Below are 16,978 nucleotides of genomic sequence, written 5' to 3'. Positions count from 1 at the left end.
CTGCTCGGAGCCTTTTGCACTTACTGCTGTGATCTTGGCTATGCTACAAATATCTAAGTACCGGACGGAGTTGGTACTACTGTGCATCTAAAAGCAATCAGTTGAGAGTCTCTCCATCTCACCACCACGCACGTTTACTGCTCCTCAGGTATACTCACTAATAACGTGTGGTGGTGCAAACACGGAGCTCTGCAGGTGCGAGGACTGAGGGTCCCAGGTCAGCCTGGCCCAAAGCAGGACCGTCTCAAAACCACGAGACGGGCTAGGGAGACGGCTGCACGCTGCGCAGACCTGAGCTCGGACTCCCAAGCACCACACAAAAGGTGGCGTGGTGGCGAACGCCCACTCCTGGCCCAGGGGAAGGGGAAACAGGAGATCCCTGGGGCTTGCTGGCAAGTCCATCCTGCTAAGTTCCGAGTCAGCACAAAATGTAAGTAGTGAATGGTTTAAAGTGCTTGCTAGGCTGGGCGTGGTGGCACGCCTTTAATCCCAGCACTTGGAGTTCAAGGTCAGCCTGGGCTACATATCGAGTTCCAGGACAACCAGGAATATACAGAGAAACCTGTCTCGAAAAACCAAAAATAAATACATAAGTAAATAAACAGCAACCAGGTGTGGTGGCACAAGCCTATAATGCCAGCATTTACAAAGCTTAGGCAGGAAGACCATGAGTTCAAAGACAGCCTGGGCTACACAGAAAACCCCATCTTGAAAAGGCAAAAATAACCACCTGGAGAGATGGCTCAAGGCTAAACAGTGACTAGGACCTGGGTGCTGCTCCCAGCACTTACATTGTGGTTCACAAGTATCTGTAAATCCAGCTCTAAGGGATCCTATGCCCTCTTCGGGCCTCTGTAGTCACCATTCACACAGATGGTACACAGACATACATGCAGGCAAAACACCCATACATACATAATAGAAATAAATAACCTTTTAAGGAAAAAATTAAATGCATAATCAAATATGCCATTTCCTTCTCATTTATTTTTAAGTCCCAGTGGTCTCTGATGCTTACCCGGCACATAGCTCCTAAAAACAAGAACTCTTGGGTTCGTTGGTTTGCTTGCTCTGAGACAAGGTTCATCTACAGCCTAGGCTATCCTAGAGCACACTAGGTAGCCTATGCCATCATTAAACTCCTGTAGTCCTACTGCCTCACCCTCCCAGAGCGGTGGGATTATGGTCATGAGCTTAGCTGAGACTTTATTTTTGAATACCTAAACTATCCCATCCAGAATGAAAATGCTTCCTGGCCCTGCACTTAATGCTGTGTGTATTTCAGAGATTTCTGATCTATGCTTGGCCATGTCATTTTCAGTTAATATTCCCCAACATTCAGTAGAATAATACACCCAAATGTAAGTCATCCCGAAGTTGGTTGGACATAACTTTTAAGGCAGGAGTGGTGAATGTCTGTGTGATCCCAGCACTCAGGAGGCAGAATTAAGAGGACTGCCCCAAATTCAATGGCAGCATGGGATGCATGAGTCTGAGGCCACCCTGGGGTGCAGAGTAAAAAAATACACCCACCACCCCCCTCCCCCAAAACTCCCCCACTTCAAAATGTAACTTTCAAAGTACTTACTATTTATACTTAAGGAAACCATTGACAGAGAAAATAAAAGGCCAAATGCAAATAAAACAAAACTAGAAGACTTTCAAATAAACCAAACATAAGAAACATTCAAGCTATATATATACTAGTATAAACTAATTAGGCTTTCCTTATAAATACTTAAGATGCTTAAACAAGTTTCCTTCCTCATTACTGCGTAGTTTCTGACTTACAAGGCTCCAAACAAGTCTAAGGCCTCATTATTGTACATTCATTTCAAATTTAAAAATAGTATCATGGCCAGGTGGTGGTGGCGCATGCCTTTAATCCCAGCACTCAGGAGGCAGAGGCAGGGAGATCTCTGTGAGTTCAAGGCCAGCCTGGTCTACAGAGTGAGTTCCAGGACAGGCTCTAAAGCCATACAGAAAAACCCTGTCTCAAAAAAACCAAAAAAAAAAAAGTATCATGTTGTAGAATATTATTTTAAGGTGTGTTACTTTTGGTTGCATTTGTTTAATTAACTCTGTGAAGCTGTGTTACTTTGCCTGTCTAAAATACCTGATGGTCTAATAAAGAACTGAACGGCCAATAGCAAGAGAAAGGATAGGCGGGGCTGGCAGGAAGAGAGTAAATAAAAGGAGCCAGAGAAGGAGGACATCAGGGGCCAGCCACCCAGCTACACAGCCAGCCACAGAGGAAGAAAGAAAGGCATACAATAATAGAGCAAGGTAAAAGCCCAGAGACAAGACAGGGTAATTTAAGTAAAGAAAAGCTGGCAAGAAACAAGCCAAGCTAAGGCCAGGCATTCATGATTAAGAATAAGCTTCCGTGTGTGATTTATTTAGGAGATGGGTAGTGGGCCCCCAAAAAAAGAGTAAAAAAAACACCAACAGTAGCAGGGAAAAAAAAATAAGAACCATCCATCCATCAGATATTGTCTAACTAACCACCATTACCTAAGAAAAACTACAATTAATGATGCATGCTTTGGTGGCAAGGGACACATTGCAGTATATCAAGGCAAGTAGTGGCCGTATCTGCATACTATAAAGGTGCACTATGGAGGGCATCCCAAACTGAGGGGTCATGTGAGGCCAGCCTGGTCTACACACAGAAACCCTGTCTTGAAAAAAAAAAAGGAGGAAGAGGAGGAGAAGGAGGAGGAAAGCTCCTGCAAGATCCAAGAGTATAAAGCAAGAGGTAACTGGAGAGAAGACATTCAGGTCTCTGCAGTCTGTAATGTGCTAACTAGAACTAGGTGCTTTATAGAGAAGCTCAGACATACATTCATCAAATGTTCCACCATCCCATGCCACTGAGGGCACAATCAATTCGAAGAGTATCTGGGCGCTAAGAAACAAGCAGTGGCAATCCTTACGGAGCCACCGTGGATTCGGCAGTCTGCTGCCCATCTTCCTTTCTCTTTCTTCTGGACGCTGGCCAGAACCAATAAACTTCTTCTGGTAATTCGGGTCTCCATGCTCCTCCTCTAATGCCCCTTCCCTGCCATGAGACTGCTTCTCCGACCCATGTCTGACCGCAACACCAGCTTTTACACCACACTGGTTCATTCTCCTCCAGGCAGCTGCTGAGACTTACAGCTTGCCTAGCCTGGGAGCTTTTCCTTTTTTAAAGATTTACTTATTTTGTATACAGTGTTCTGTCCACCATGGAGCATCCAGTAGGAGGCTGAGAGAGAAGACAGATGCTTACCCACAAGTTAGGATACGAGTCAGGACTCACTCTATACAGTACTCAGCCTTGTGCCCAAACCATCATCAGTACAAATAACAAGTTTCCATTCACCTGAATTTCTTCTTTCATTAAGTATGAGAGGCCCACCTCCTCTTCTCCCTCTCCCACTTCTGAACCTGCTTCATCCTCATCCTCATCCTCGTCCTCCTCCTCCTCCTCCTCTTCGTATCCTTCAGGTGGACCAGCTTCGTCTTCTTCCTCATCTTCTTCATCTTCATCTCCATCTTTAAAAAACATTTTAGAAGATGAGCCAATGGCTGGGCAAATGCTTCCTCCTGGTATGCAGGCCCGCCCCACTCTTGTCCAATCATCTGAACACCTTAAGCCAACGGTGGAGAGTATCTCAAGGTGACGCCACTACTTTAATCCCAGCCCGGATCTCTGTGAGTTCGAGGCCAGCCTGGTCTACAGAGTGAGTTCCAGGACAAGCACCAAAACTATACAGAGAAACCCTGTCTTAAAAAAAAAAAAAAAAAAATGAAAGAGATGATTCTGGCCAAGCAATGGTGGCACACACCTTCAGTCCCAGCACTTGGGAGGCAGATAAAGTGGATCTCTGAGTCTGAGCTCTACACAGTGAGTTCCAGAACAGCAGGAATTATGTCTCAAAAAGAAAAACCATTACCCTCCTCCTCCTCCTCCTCCGAGTCCGGTGCCTCATTGTCGTCCTGATCGAATCCATCCAAGTATGTGATCTGCTGCAGCAGCTCGAAAATGCTTTCTCTGTAATCTTCCAGGTTCGTGATCTCACAGTTGAACAAGTCGAGACTTTTCAAGTTTTTAAGATTTTGCTGAAAAAGTAAAGTTAAAGGTTACAATCAAGATTTTAAATACCATGTTCTTCAATTTTAATGAAAGATCTGAAAAACATATACTTGAAGTTAAAGAAAGATTTTTTTGCATTTTTAGTGTGTTTTAAGGGTCATTCTACAAAGCACAGGCAGCTTAGTCACCACTGCGCCTCCAACATCTGTCTTAGAGCTTGATTTCTTGTAAACACTCAAGGCACTCTTGCTGAAAGAATCTGCAGAGATAATCAAGAGCACGCCAATGTGGTGGTATACACCCACAACCCGGCCAAGGTAGGAGGCTGAGCTGGAGGCGCACCTGGGCTACAGAGACCACTCATCTAAAAGAACAAAAGGTGTCCCAACCGTACGACAGCCCCTTATACCAGCGCCCAAGCCTGTTCCCAATAGCTTAACCTCACATCTTTTTTTTTAAAGACAGGGTAGGGTGTCACTATGGAGCCCAAGTCTTGAACTTGAAACCCTTTAGCCTCCCAAACACTGGTATACAGACACCACACAAAGCCCAACTGTTTTAAAAACCTGAGGACAAGGGCTAGCCAAGCGGATGGGGGGCTGCCTCCACCTGCTGCCATGCCTGACACCTTGAGTTCAATCCCTGGGACCCATACACCTGGAAAAAAACAATTCCCACAAGTTGTCCCCTCACACATTCACACACACACACACACACACACACACACACACAACTGTAATGAAACAAAATGTAAGTCTGAGAATTTTCCTTCCTATCATTAGAAAATACCTCTTAGTACCTCAAAAGGTACTATGTGTCCCCTTACTTTAGAAGAAAAAAAAATGACAGCTGTTTAAAAACCAGAGTAAAGTCCTGAAGAAAATACAAGCTAATCATTAAGTGAATTTGTCACTGATTCAGAATTCTTCTGGATTTTTAAATTTTTCTTACATTTTAATTATACTGAAGGGGTGTGTGTATGCATATGCCACAAGTGTAAGTGTGTGTGTGTGTGTGTGTGTGTGTGTGTGTGTGTGTGTGTGTCAGGGACAACGTTCGGGAGTGGGTTCTCTCCCATCTACCACAAGGTTCTGAGGATCAAGACAGGTCTTCAAGCTCGGTGGTAAGTGCCTTTAAAAATGAGTGGCACTGAAGCTTTATTTTATTTTAGTCTGTTTGAGACAGGGTCTCTATACATAGTCCTGGCTGTCCAGGAACTCATTATGTAGACCAGGCTGGCCTCGAACCCAGAGATCCACCTGCCTCTGCCTCCCAAGTACTGGGACTAAAGGCATGCGCCACCACTGCCTGGCTTGAGGCCTTAATTTTTTTAAAAAAATAAACTTTTTTTAAAGGTTTGTTTTTATTTTATGTGCATGTATGTGTATGTGAGGATGACCTGGAATGGGAGTTAACAGACAGGTGTGAGCTGTCATGTGGGTACTGGGAATTGAACCCAGGTCCTCTGGGAGAGCAGCCAGTGCTCTTAAAACTGGGCCATCTCTCCAGCCCCGAGGGCTTTATTTTTAAGAAAGGGTCTCACTCTGCAGCCCAGGTTCCAACTTGGTGTCATCCCTCCTCTGCCTCAGTGCTGAGTGGCAAGTCCAGCTAGATGTTAAAGAAAAACAGCTATCTGGATCACAAGAGATACTTCAGAGAAGTCCAGACTTAACAGAGATCAATGAAATAGAATAGGAACAAACCTCAGATCAATTAATTCAAAACTAATCCCAAAAATCAAGTGCAGAGACAACCGGCCCACTTACCAGCGCCTCTACTGTCCTGAGATCTTTGATTTTGTTTCCACTCAGATTGAGGTAGGTGAGATTGGGACACTTCTCTGCCAGGACTTCCAGGCCTCCAGATATTATGTTGTCACTGAGTTCCAACTACATAGTCAGCATGGAGAGAAACCAAAGAACGGTGAAGCTGGGGACGTTGAAAAGCCCCTCAAGGTGAAGAAAAGCAACTGCCATTCTCTCTGACATCATCGATTTCCATCTACCTGCAAACAGAGCAGAACCTACACGGCAGCTTATCCGCCACTCCAGTGTGTTCATTTGCATTTCATGATGGGGGCCAGTGGTAGATATTAAATCCAATTCTGTGCCATAAAACAATTCTAATTTAAATTTCTGAGCAATACTAAAACTAATTCCAAAATCCTACAGTCTATTTTTTTTTTTTTTTTTTTTTTTTGGTTTTTCGAGACAGGGTTTCTCTGTGTAGCTTTGCGCCTTTCCTGGAACTCGCTTTGGAGACCAGGCTGGCCTCGAACTCACAGAGATCCGCCTGGCTCTGCCTCCCGAGTGCTGGGATTAAAGGCGTGCGCCACCACCGCCCGGCTATTTTTTTTTTTTTTAAAGATGGTCTCTCTGTGTAGCCCTGGCTATCCTGGATCTCACTCTGTAGACCAGGTTGGTCTTGAACTCAGACATCCGCCTGCCTCCTCTGCCTCCTGAGTGCTGGCATAAAAGGCATGTGTCACCACTGCCCAGCTCTTTTGTTTTCTTTTTAATTAATTAATTAACTAATTTTATGTGCATTGGTGTTTTGCCTGCATGTATGTCCATATGATGGTGTTGGATCCCCTGGAACTGAGTCACAGAGAGTTGTGACTGGGAATTGTGTGCTGGGAATGGAACCCAGGTCCTCTGGAAGAGCAGCTAGTGCTCTTAACCACTGAGCCATTTCTCCAGCCCCTTCCCTTTTCTTATCTCTAGGAACTTAAGTATTTCTTTTTTTTGTTTGTTTTGTTTTTTTGAGACAGGGTTTCTCTATGTAGCTTTGGAGCCTGTCCTTGATCTCGCTCTGTAGACCAGGCTGGCCTCGAACTCAGAGATCCACCTGGCTCTGTCTCTCCCAAGTGATGGGATTAAAGGCGTGCGCCACCACCGCCCGGCATTAAGTATTTCTTATTAGCAGGTGAAATGGTCATTTCGCTTGAGGAAGAACTTGATAAGCATCAGTATAAAAACCATGGTATCCTCAAACTACTTCCAACTTACCTTTCGAAGTTTATTTAAGCTGGGAAGCCGGGCCAAGGAACTTAATTCCACGTTGGCCATACTAAGAAACTCCAGTTCTTTGAAAGTGTCATTCAGGCCTTCGATTTCCCCATTGACACACAAGCAATTATCGAGGACTAACTCTGTCACCTGTGAGAAGAAACATATCAATAATTAGTTTGCAGCATAGCAACAGACCTGTGTCTGAGCACTCCAAACACTGGAGTGTGTTCTAGCACTCCAGAGGCAGAGGCAGGCGGCTCTCTGTGAGTTCCAAGCCAACCTGGTCTACATAGTGAGTTCCAGGACAACCAAAGCTACAAAACAGAGAAAGACCCTGTTCAAAACCAACAACCAAACCACCAAACCCAAACACCAATCCCTACACTGAGTGCACTTTATGAGGCTGAAATCGCTGCTTGCGAGTGCAGGGGGAAAGGTCACTTGAGCCATGGAGTCTGTAACCAGCCTGGGAACACCAGAGCAACAGTCTCAAACAACAATCAATCCCTTACACATCATTCCTCCTCACCCATGTTCCGGTAAGCAATCCTAATGGAACTGAGTTCATTTAAAAAAAAAAAAAAAAAGACTTGAAGGCATTCTGGAGATTAGCTGGGAAGAAGGGGATCAGAGGGTGGAGGGGAGAAGGGAGGGTAAGGAGGGACCATGATCACAACATACTATGGGCACATGAAAAGCATGAAACACTGCATATAATTAACATACTAGTAAAACCTGACCTGGGACTTAGAGATCACCGTAAGCAATCCTTCCCATGCCTTCACATCGGAATTTGGACTAACAAGTGCAACGCCTGCTTCAAATCACTGAGGCAGAAACACCAAGTGTGAAAAGGGTGCTACTGAAAGGCGTTCGGACTCTTTGTATACAATGTTCTGCCTGCGTGTACGCCTGCAGGCCAGAAGAGGGCACCAGATCTCATTACAGATGGTTGTGAGCCACCATGTGGTTGCTGGGAATTGAACTCAGGACCTCTGGAAGAAGGGCCAGTGCTCTTAACCGCTGAGCCATCTCTCCAGCCCTCTTGAGCAAAGCCTCACTCACCACCTGACCTGTGATCGCTTCCACAGGGAGGGACTCCTGGCTACTGCGGAGGACGCCGTGACTACAGGAGGAGAGAGGGGAACTGTCCGTCACCTTTCCGGTTTAGGCCTCTGTATCTCTGGCTATAAACGTCATGGAAGTCCAATCTTGTTACCCTTCAGGAAGTAATGTTCTGGAAGTCCCTTCTAGAACAGCCCACCTCTGCGATATCGACTGAAGACAAGCACCATCACACAAAACAACATCCTTGACAAATGTTATTTCTCCTTTTGATGCTCAAGCGCTTCTGTGGACTTTTCCATTCCTGGAAGGACGGGGAACTGGACTTCTTTTCTTGTTTTTTTTTGTTTTGTTTTGTTTTTTTGTTTTTTCAATGTATATGGTGTTTCTGCCTGCAGGTACATCTGTGCACTCTGCATGCAGTACCCATGGAAGCCAGGAAATGGGCCTGGATCCCTGGGACTGGACTTAGGGACAGTCGTGAGCCAACATGTGGGTTCTGGGAATTCAAACCTGATCCCCCAAAGAGCAGCCAGTGATCTTAATCCCTGAGCCCTCTCTCCAGCTCAGAACAGGATCTCTTATTAGAGCTGAGCTGCAGGTTTATTTATTTTATGTGTACAGGTGTTCTTCCTGCAGATATGTACCACATGCGTATCTGCTGCCTTCCGAGGCCAGAAAAGGGAATCGACTCCCTGGCAGCTGGCAGCCACCATGTGAGTGTGGGCAAGAACATGTACTCTTAACTAATGAGCTGTGCTCTTAACTAGAGAGCTGTGCTCTTAACTAGAGAGCTGTTCTCTTAACTAGCGAGCTGCCACTCCAGCCCCAGAACCAAGACAGAGTAACAAAACTTATCTGAATAGATCTAATCATGCATCCTGGTTCTCTATCCCCAGTTAAAAAAAAAAAATCAGGAACAACAAATGCCATCTTCTTTACTTGAGTGTAACTTTGCCATCATTTTTTCAATGAGCAGAAATGACACCATGACATCCCTTTTAGAGACCAGGGAGCCAAGACCCAGAAAAAAACGACTTACATTAGGTCACACCATTAGTGTATGATAGGGTGTCCTTTTTGTTTGTTTGGGTTTTTTTTTTTTTTTTTTTTTTTTTTTTTTTTTTTTTTTTTTTGGTTTTTCTGTGTAGCCCTGGCTGTCCAGGAACTCAATCTGCAGACCAAGCTGGACTCGAACTGAGAGATCCACCTGCCTCTGCCTCCAAGTGCTGGGATTAAAGGCCAGCGCTGGAACCAAAGGAGTGAGCAACCACCACCCGCTTCATTTGTTTTCGAGATGGCGTTCTCACTATTTAGTCCTGGTTGGCCAGAAACTTGCTTTGTAGATCATCAGGTAGGCCTCAAACTCAGAGACCCATCTGCCTCTGCCTCCGGGTGCCAGGATTACATGCCAGGATTAAAAGCGTACACTATCACACCAGGCAACTCTTAAGCCTTTGGATTCCAAGCCAAAGCTAAGAAAGCTCAGCAGGAGGGCTTGGAGATCTGGTGTCAGAAACCCAGTTCTTCCACTAGAATAAGCCACTTCACTGCCTTGAGACTCCTGTTTGCCGACTTGGATTCTAAAACAATACAACCCAGTTTACAAGTTTTCCCAAGGAGAAAGTAAATAAACAGGGTACTTTATAAACTGTCCATATAATGGGCTGTAGTGGTGCACACCTTTAATCCCAGCGCTTGGGAGGCAGAAGCAGGTGAATCTGAGTTCAAAGCCAGCCTGGGCTACAGAGCAAGTTCCAGGACAGCCAGTGCTACACAGAAAAACCTTGTCTTAAAAAGCTAAAAACAAACAAAAATCAACTGTCTACATAAACCTGTTACTACACCACGGTATCGTCCAGCAATCCTCCAAACTGGAGGCGAAAGGATGGGGGGGGGGGCACTTCTGTGCCCGAAGGCTTCTGAGAAACCGCTTGTTTTGATTTGTTTTGCCTTGTTTGACAGAGTTGCACTTGCAGCCACGCTTCTACCTCGGCCTCCAAGGGCTGGGAATTACAGATACACAGAATTACAGATATACAGAATTACAGATCTCAGTCACCGCGTCCTGCTGATGGGCAGCTTTTCAACTTTGAGTTATTCGAGAATCTTCTAATAAGCTCTAGAAAACTTCCAGTTCTCCCTCGAGATAACCCTTACAGCCACAATGTTTCCTCCACCTCGCTCTCCGCTCCAGTCGGGAGAAACCCGCACACACACCGGCCACGGGAAAGACTCGGGCTGGGGCACAGACAACCGCGAAGGCCGGGCAGACCGGCGCCTGGGCTCGGGCGTCAAGGGACCACCGTGGCGCGGATCCCTGGTCCCTCGACTTCATGCTGCAGGGAACCGGCGAGCCCCGGGCGCCGTCACCGCCCGCCGCCGCGGCCCAAGCTCCAGGCCCGTGAACCTGGCGGGAACCCGCGAAGGAATCCGACGGCCGGGGCCCCGGCTTCGGAGGCGACGCCTCCCGGGGCTCCCCCCCGCCTCCTCCCGGCCCTCGACTCCCGCCGACCACCGCACGGAGCACTGCGCGGCTCGCACGGGCCACGGGGCTCGCGTCGAGCTCCGTGCGCCACGAGGACCGCGGCCGGCGCCGTCGGGTCCCGGGATGCCGCCGCAGCCCCGGTGCGCGCCGCCCGCGAGTGGGCACCGCCGGAGGGAGCGCGGGGCGCACGTCGGCCCGAGACCCACGCCGGGGGCCGCGGCCGGCCGGCCGAGCGGCGGCGGCGGCGGCGGCGGCACCGCGGGAAAGTTACACCAACTTCGCAGGTGGCGAGGGCCCGACGGGGGGTGGGGGGGGCGGTCGCGCCCACGCCGCCCGCCCCCGCGAGGCCGGGCCGCCCGGCTGCGGGGACGCCGAGGGGCTGAGCCCCCGCGCGCTCGCGAAAATGCCCCTAGAAACTTAAGCCCTTCGCCATTTTAAGCACGAGAGCCTGGTGATTTAAAACTTAAAATAAACACCCCGCCCCCACCCCCCACCCCGAGTGGGGGCGCGTTCCCCCGCCCGCCCGGCGCGCCCGCCCGGACCCCCCCCGAAGCCCACCCCTCACGACCCAGGGCGGGAGGGGACGGTGGGGGCTGAGTCATCTCACCTCCTCCGGGGCTCTGTTCTTCAACTCCAGGTTAATCTTCTTCTTCATCTCCATGTCCTCCTCCTTTCCCCTCGCCTGCCCTCCCCACTACCCCCGACCCTAAAAAAAAAAAACCCTCTAAAGGTCTGGAGATGAATGAAAAGAGACGCAAAGACGAACGCCCACCAACCACCCGGGTGCGGGGCAGGAAGAAAAGAATAGCAAATGGAGTCCGACGACTTGGGACTAACTCGGCTGCCCCCACCTTCTAGTCCACACACCCGCGCGCGCACACCCGGGCACGCACACACATTCACACAGAGAGAGAGAGACACACACACACACACGCGCGCGCCCGCAGTTCCTTCCCCTTCAATGGCTGCTGCGAGACTGAGCCTCCATGACACGGCACCGCCAACCCCCTGGCCTACACCCCGCCCACCTCCCGACGGCATTGGCCGAGTCTTTAGTGTCACACGACTCCATTGGGTGAGAGGACTGTCCGTCCGTCTTTAGGTGGGACCTGGACCAGAAACTCAGTGTCTATTGGCTCGGAGCAAGCGCGCAGTTAATTCCGATAGGTCCGGGAGGATGTACGTCCCGGAGAAATGATTTTGAATCCCGGCCGCCCCCCTCCTTTTCTTTGTGTGGTTGGCGCGCTTTCCCTCGGTAGTGGGACGGTTTGGGTGTCTGTTGAATTTGTTGTTGTTGGGGGGTGCTCTGGCTTCAGGGTTAAAGGGAGGGGAAAGGCGTCGTTGGCGTCCCCGGGTTGTAAGTGGGTCATTGACCCCGCACTCCAGAGCTTTTGGTGGTCTTACGGCACAAGCTTTCTGCTATGTGGCTACGGGGTGAGCAAGGGACACAAGGCAAGAGCCGCGAGTTCGTTACACCCCCGCGTCGAACTGCCCTTGCGTGTTTTGTAGAACCAGAGCGTGATAAGCAAGGTATTTTAACTTCCACTATAAAAGGCAGAACGACTCTGAAAGCAGTTGAGTTTAGCACGTTGAGTCAGAAACCTTTAAATACAGCCGTCCTGGAGGAGGTGATACTGAGGTCACTGGTCGCTGGCAAAAAGTTGGGACGTTAGCGGAAAAGCAACACAGTCCTAAAGAAAACACGATTGCCAGAAACCCCACAGCTAGGCCTCTCCTTTCCAATTTCCCTTCGGTAAGTCTCCTACAGAAATCTACTTAAAATGTCCTTTTAAAGTGTATGTGAGGGGCTGGAGAGACAGTGTCCTCTTGGAGAGGACCAACGTGATGGCACACAGCCATCCATATCTACAGTTCCAGGGAATCCAATAGCCTCTTCTGACCTCCACAGGCTCCAGGCACAGATGTGTGTGTGTGCGCATACATTCAGGCAAAACACTCCAATACGTTTAAAAAAAAAAAAAAAGGTAAATCTAAAAATAAAAATTCTATTTAATGTCTCTCTAAGACCCAGCATAATGGTACATGCCTTAAATCACAGACCTCGGAAGGGAGAGGAAGGCTCTTGAGGCCTGCCTGGTATACACAGTAAGCTCCAGGCCAGCCTCTGTCTCAAAACAAAAACTAAAAATCTAAATAAGATATGAGTGGGAGCCAGGCAGTGGTGGCCTACGCCTTTAGTTCCAGCACTCAGGAGGCAGAGCCAGGTGGGTCTCTGTGAGCCTGAAGCCAGCCTGGTCTACAGAGCTAGTTCTAAGACAGCCAAGCCTACCAAAGAAATCCTGTCTCTAAAAACAAAAATAAAACAAAGCAAAAAAAAAAAAAAAAAACAAAACAGATAATGGGATAAGAATTATTATTATTATTGTTTTGTTTTTTTCTAGACAGGGTTTCTCTGTGTGGTGTTGGTGCCTGTCCTGGATCTCGCTCTGTAGATCAGGCTGGCCTCGAACTTACAAAATTCCGACTGCCTCTGCCTCCTGAGTGCTAGGATTAAAGGCATGTGCCACCACCACCCCAGCCTCTATGTAGTTTTGGTGCCTGGTCTACAGAGCGAGATCCAGGACAGGCACCAAAACAACACAGAGAAACCTTGTCTCCAGGGGAAAAAAAAAAAAAACACTTTTTCTCTGCTTCCTGACTGACATGGTGTGACCAGCTCCTTCCAGTTCCTGCCATTATGGACTGTGTCTAGAACTGTGAACTAAAACACACCCTTTCTACCTTTAAAGATTACTTTTCTCCTCTGGGGGCAGGGGTTCGAGACTGGGTTTCTCCGTGTAGCCCTGTCTATCTTGGAACTGGCTCTGTAGACCAGGCTGTCTTGGAACTCACAGAGATCCGCCTGCCTCTGCCTCCTGAGTGTTGGGATTAAAGGCGTGCGCCACCACCGCCCGGCTGTTTTTCAATCTTTTTTGTTTTGTTTTGTTTTGGTTTGGTTTGGTTTGGTTTTTCGAGACAGGGTTTCTCTGTGTAGCTTTGTGCCTTTTCCTGGAACTGGCTTTGTAGACCAGGCTGGCCTCGAACTCACAGAGATCCGCCTGCCTCTGCCTCCCGAGTGCTGGGATTAAAGGCGTGCACCACCACCGCCTGGCCTGTTTTTTAATCTTAAAGCTCTTAACTTTTCTTAGTTCTGGTTATATTCTGCCACATTCCTTTAAAATTCCAGATGAGGGGGCTGGAGAGATGGCTCAGAGGTTAAGAGCACTGACTGCTCTTCCAGAGGTCCTGAGTTCAATTCCCAGCAACCACATGGTGGCTCACAACCACCTGTAATGAGATCTGGCTCCCTCTTCTGTGTACATAATAAATTTAAAAAAAAAAAATCTAAAAAAAAAAAGAGGTGGCTTGAAAAAAAAATTCAGATGATTTGGGGAAGTGAGTGAATTAGCATACATCTCCCATTTTTCAGTTTCTCAGCCTAAGACACCTTTGCGTCTTCAGCAGACTCTTCACCTCTCCACACCCTTACCCTGACCCAGGCACAGGAACAAACAGGCTTGCACTTAATAACAAACAGCACAAGTAATGGAATGGTGCTTCTGAAGGGCATCCAAAGAGTTAGTTAGATTTTAATGCTAACAATGGTAAAGGAAGCCAGGATAGAAAAACAACCAAAATACACAGCAAGGGGAGAGTGAGGGCCCAATGGCGCACACCTTTAATCCCAGCACTCGGGAGGCAGAGGAAGGCAGATCTTTATGAGTTTAAGGCCAGCCTGGTTACATAGGGAGTTCCAGGCCAGCCAAAGCTACATAGTGGGACCCTGTCTCATAAACAATACAATACAAAACAAACAACAACAAAACACAAAACAAAAATGTCAGGGAAGAGCTGGGCACAGGCTGGAGATGGATAAAAAAGAAAAAACACATTTTAGGACCAGCCTGGGAATATATCCTGAATTCTGATCCCACCTGAGAGCTGACCATGGGGGAGGGTAGTATCCCAAGAGGACATGCCTGATAGCAAAAAGAAGAGAAAAACGTGATTGAGGGAGAGAGAAAGAGAGGGAGAGGAAGAGTTTTCTACTAAAGAGCTGTCCACTAAAGAGACTGAGGAACGGAAGGAGAAAGGGGCGGGCGGGGGGCGTGTAATTAATATATATATATATATATATGGGAGCTGAACAAGAGATAGAAGAGAAAGTAGACGCAGGTAGATCTTTGTGACTTTGAGGTCAGCCTGGTCTACATATCAAGTTCTAGGCCAGCCAGGGCTACATAGACCCTGTCTCAAAAAGAAAAAGAGGAGGAGGAGGAGGGTAGAATAGTTCAGACAATGCCTTTAACTTGCCAACAAGAAGGAAGCATCGGGATTTTATTAAACTCTTGGGCCTGCGGGATGCCTCAGTGGGTAAAGACACTTGTCAAGTCTTCCAACCTAAGTTTCCATTCCTGGAAACCCCATGGCGGAAGGAAAGAACTGACTCGTAAAAGTTGTTCTCTGACTTCCACGTTCGTGCTATGGTACGTGCATAGACACACACACACACACACACACACACACACACACACACACACACACACACACACACACAAATAAAGGAATAAATAAATAAATGTAAAAAAAAGTTGAAGTCAACGTGTGTTTAACATTCAAGACCTGCCAGGCAGTGGTAGTGCACACCTTTAATCCCAGTACTCGGGAGGCAGAGCCAGATGGATCTCTGTGAGTTCAAGGCCAGCCTGGTCTACAGAGTGAGATCCAGGACAGGCACCAAAACTGCACAGAGAAACCCTGTCTCAAAAAACAAAAAAACAAAACAAACAAACAAACAAAAAACATTTAAGACCTAAGCTCATCTTCAGCCACTGACTGTCTCACTTACCTTGGGATCAGGATGTAAACTCTCAGTTACTTCTCCAGACCCATGCCTGCCTGCCTGCCTGTCTGCCCACCCACCCAATGCCAACACTCTGCCATGATGGTCATAGACTCACTCTGAGACTGTAAGAAAGCCCCCAGTTAAATGCTTTCTTCTATAAGTTGCCTTGGTCATAGTGTCTCTTCACAGCGATAGAACAGTAACCAAGAATCCCTCTCTAAACTTGCTCTCCATCCTCCATCCATGACTGCATTGACTCTTAATGGCTCACTGGCATTGGTCCTGGAGGAAATCAAAACTTAGGAGAGTGGGTTTAGGATGTTTATTCCCCTCCCTCGCAGGCCCTTACAAGATGCCTGAGTCCCTCTACTGAAAGCCACAGATCCTGTGGTACTGTGGGATATGCCACTGAAGAACTTATTCCCCCAGTTACTGAGGGTACAGCTGGAAGATAATCCTAGCAAGCAACACCGTGGAAGGGGATTGCCTTGCTCAGAATTACACCTCTTTCTGGAGGAAGTCCAAATCAACACCAATCTGGAAGGCCTAGTCTGCCATTTTGCTAGACTTACAAAAAGTGAAGGGATGTCCCAGCTTGGAAGCACTCTGTGGGGCTCTAAGGCCTCTGTTAGGTCTACGTTGCCCGTCTCCCTCTGCTTAGACTCATCGTCTTTCTCCTGCCTTCCACATTTTGGTCTACACAGTGGAAAGAATCGACTACTTCAGCCATCAGTGGGGGCGCACGCCTTTAATCCCAGCACTCGGGAGGCAGAGGCAGGCAGATTTCTGAGTTTGAGGCCAGCCTGGTCTACAGATAGAGTTCCAGGACAGTCAGGACTGTTATATAGGGAAACCTTGTCTTTTGGAAAACCAAAAAGAAAAGAAAAAGAAACAAGAATTGACTACTTCAGATTTTCCTCTGACTACCATACACTAGCGGTGGCACTCAGATGTACCTGTGTATAAATGCACAAATAAACGTAATTTAAAGTTTTTATATTTAACTTTTTCAAGACAAGGTTTGCTGTGGGATGGTCTTTCTGTATGCTGTGAATATATGCTGCTACCGTTGGTTAATAAAGAAGCTGCTAGGGTCTATGGCTCGGGCTTCTTACTAGCTAGGTCTTTCATCTTAAACTAACCCATTTCTATTAATCTATGTTTTGCCATATGGCTGTGGCATTACCAGTCTGCTGCATCTTGTTACTGTACATTATTGTGTTGTCTTGGGGATTTTTAACTACAGAGAGACATTTTGATTGTGAGGGCTGCTAAGTTAAACCAACATATATATATTTTAAAGATATCTTGACTTCAAAATTTGGGTCTAAGGATATGTTGCTTTGGAAAAGAGGTTCTGTTTTTGTTTCCACAGAAGATGAGAACCTGTGGATGGCTTCCGGGTTAATACGGTTTGATCAAGCAAGACCCCCTGAAAAATCTCCAATGAGAACCGATGGCCTAGATGATCCAACATTTCAGAGTGCCTC

At 47.5% G+C, this 16,978-nt stretch overlaps 1 protein-coding gene across 3 annotated transcripts in view; it reads right to left on the bottom strand.

Annotated features, from left to right (window-relative positions):
- Anp32e (acidic nuclear phosphoprotein 32 family member E) overlaps window positions 1-16,978 on the bottom strand; it is a 39,211-nt gene that overhangs the window by 4,746 nt on the left and 17,487 nt on the right. Inside the window, exons 1-5 of one of the 3 annotated variants that reach the window (XM_052731274.1) lie at window positions 11,250-11,648; window positions 7,087-7,236; window positions 5,845-5,967; window positions 3,939-4,104; window positions 3,365-3,537 (exon numbers count right to left, since the gene is read on the bottom strand). In XM_052731274.1, coding sequence (XP_052587234.1) covers window positions 3,365-3,537; window positions 3,939-4,104; window positions 5,845-5,967; window positions 7,087-7,236; window positions 11,250-11,303 — 666 coding nt within the window. In that variant the 5' untranslated portion in view covers window positions 11,304-11,648. Of the gene's footprint in view, window positions 1-3,364; window positions 3,538-3,938; window positions 4,105-5,844; window positions 5,968-7,086; window positions 7,237-11,249; window positions 11,653-16,978 lie in introns of those variants that run through there. The other 2 variants (XM_052731275.1, XM_052731276.1) reach the window with 2 other exon arrangements.

The sequence above is a fragment of the Peromyscus californicus genome, unplaced genomic scaffold, assembly GCF_007827085.1.
Source record: "Peromyscus californicus insignis strain IS unplaced genomic scaffold, ASM782708v3 Scaffold_9__1_contigs__length_137607984, whole genome shotgun sequence".
Lineage (NCBI taxonomy): Eukaryota > Metazoa > Chordata > Mammalia > Rodentia > Cricetidae > Peromyscus > Peromyscus californicus.
Note: the sequence above shows the minus strand (reverse complement) of the source record. Positions and strands in the feature narration are given on the sequence as shown.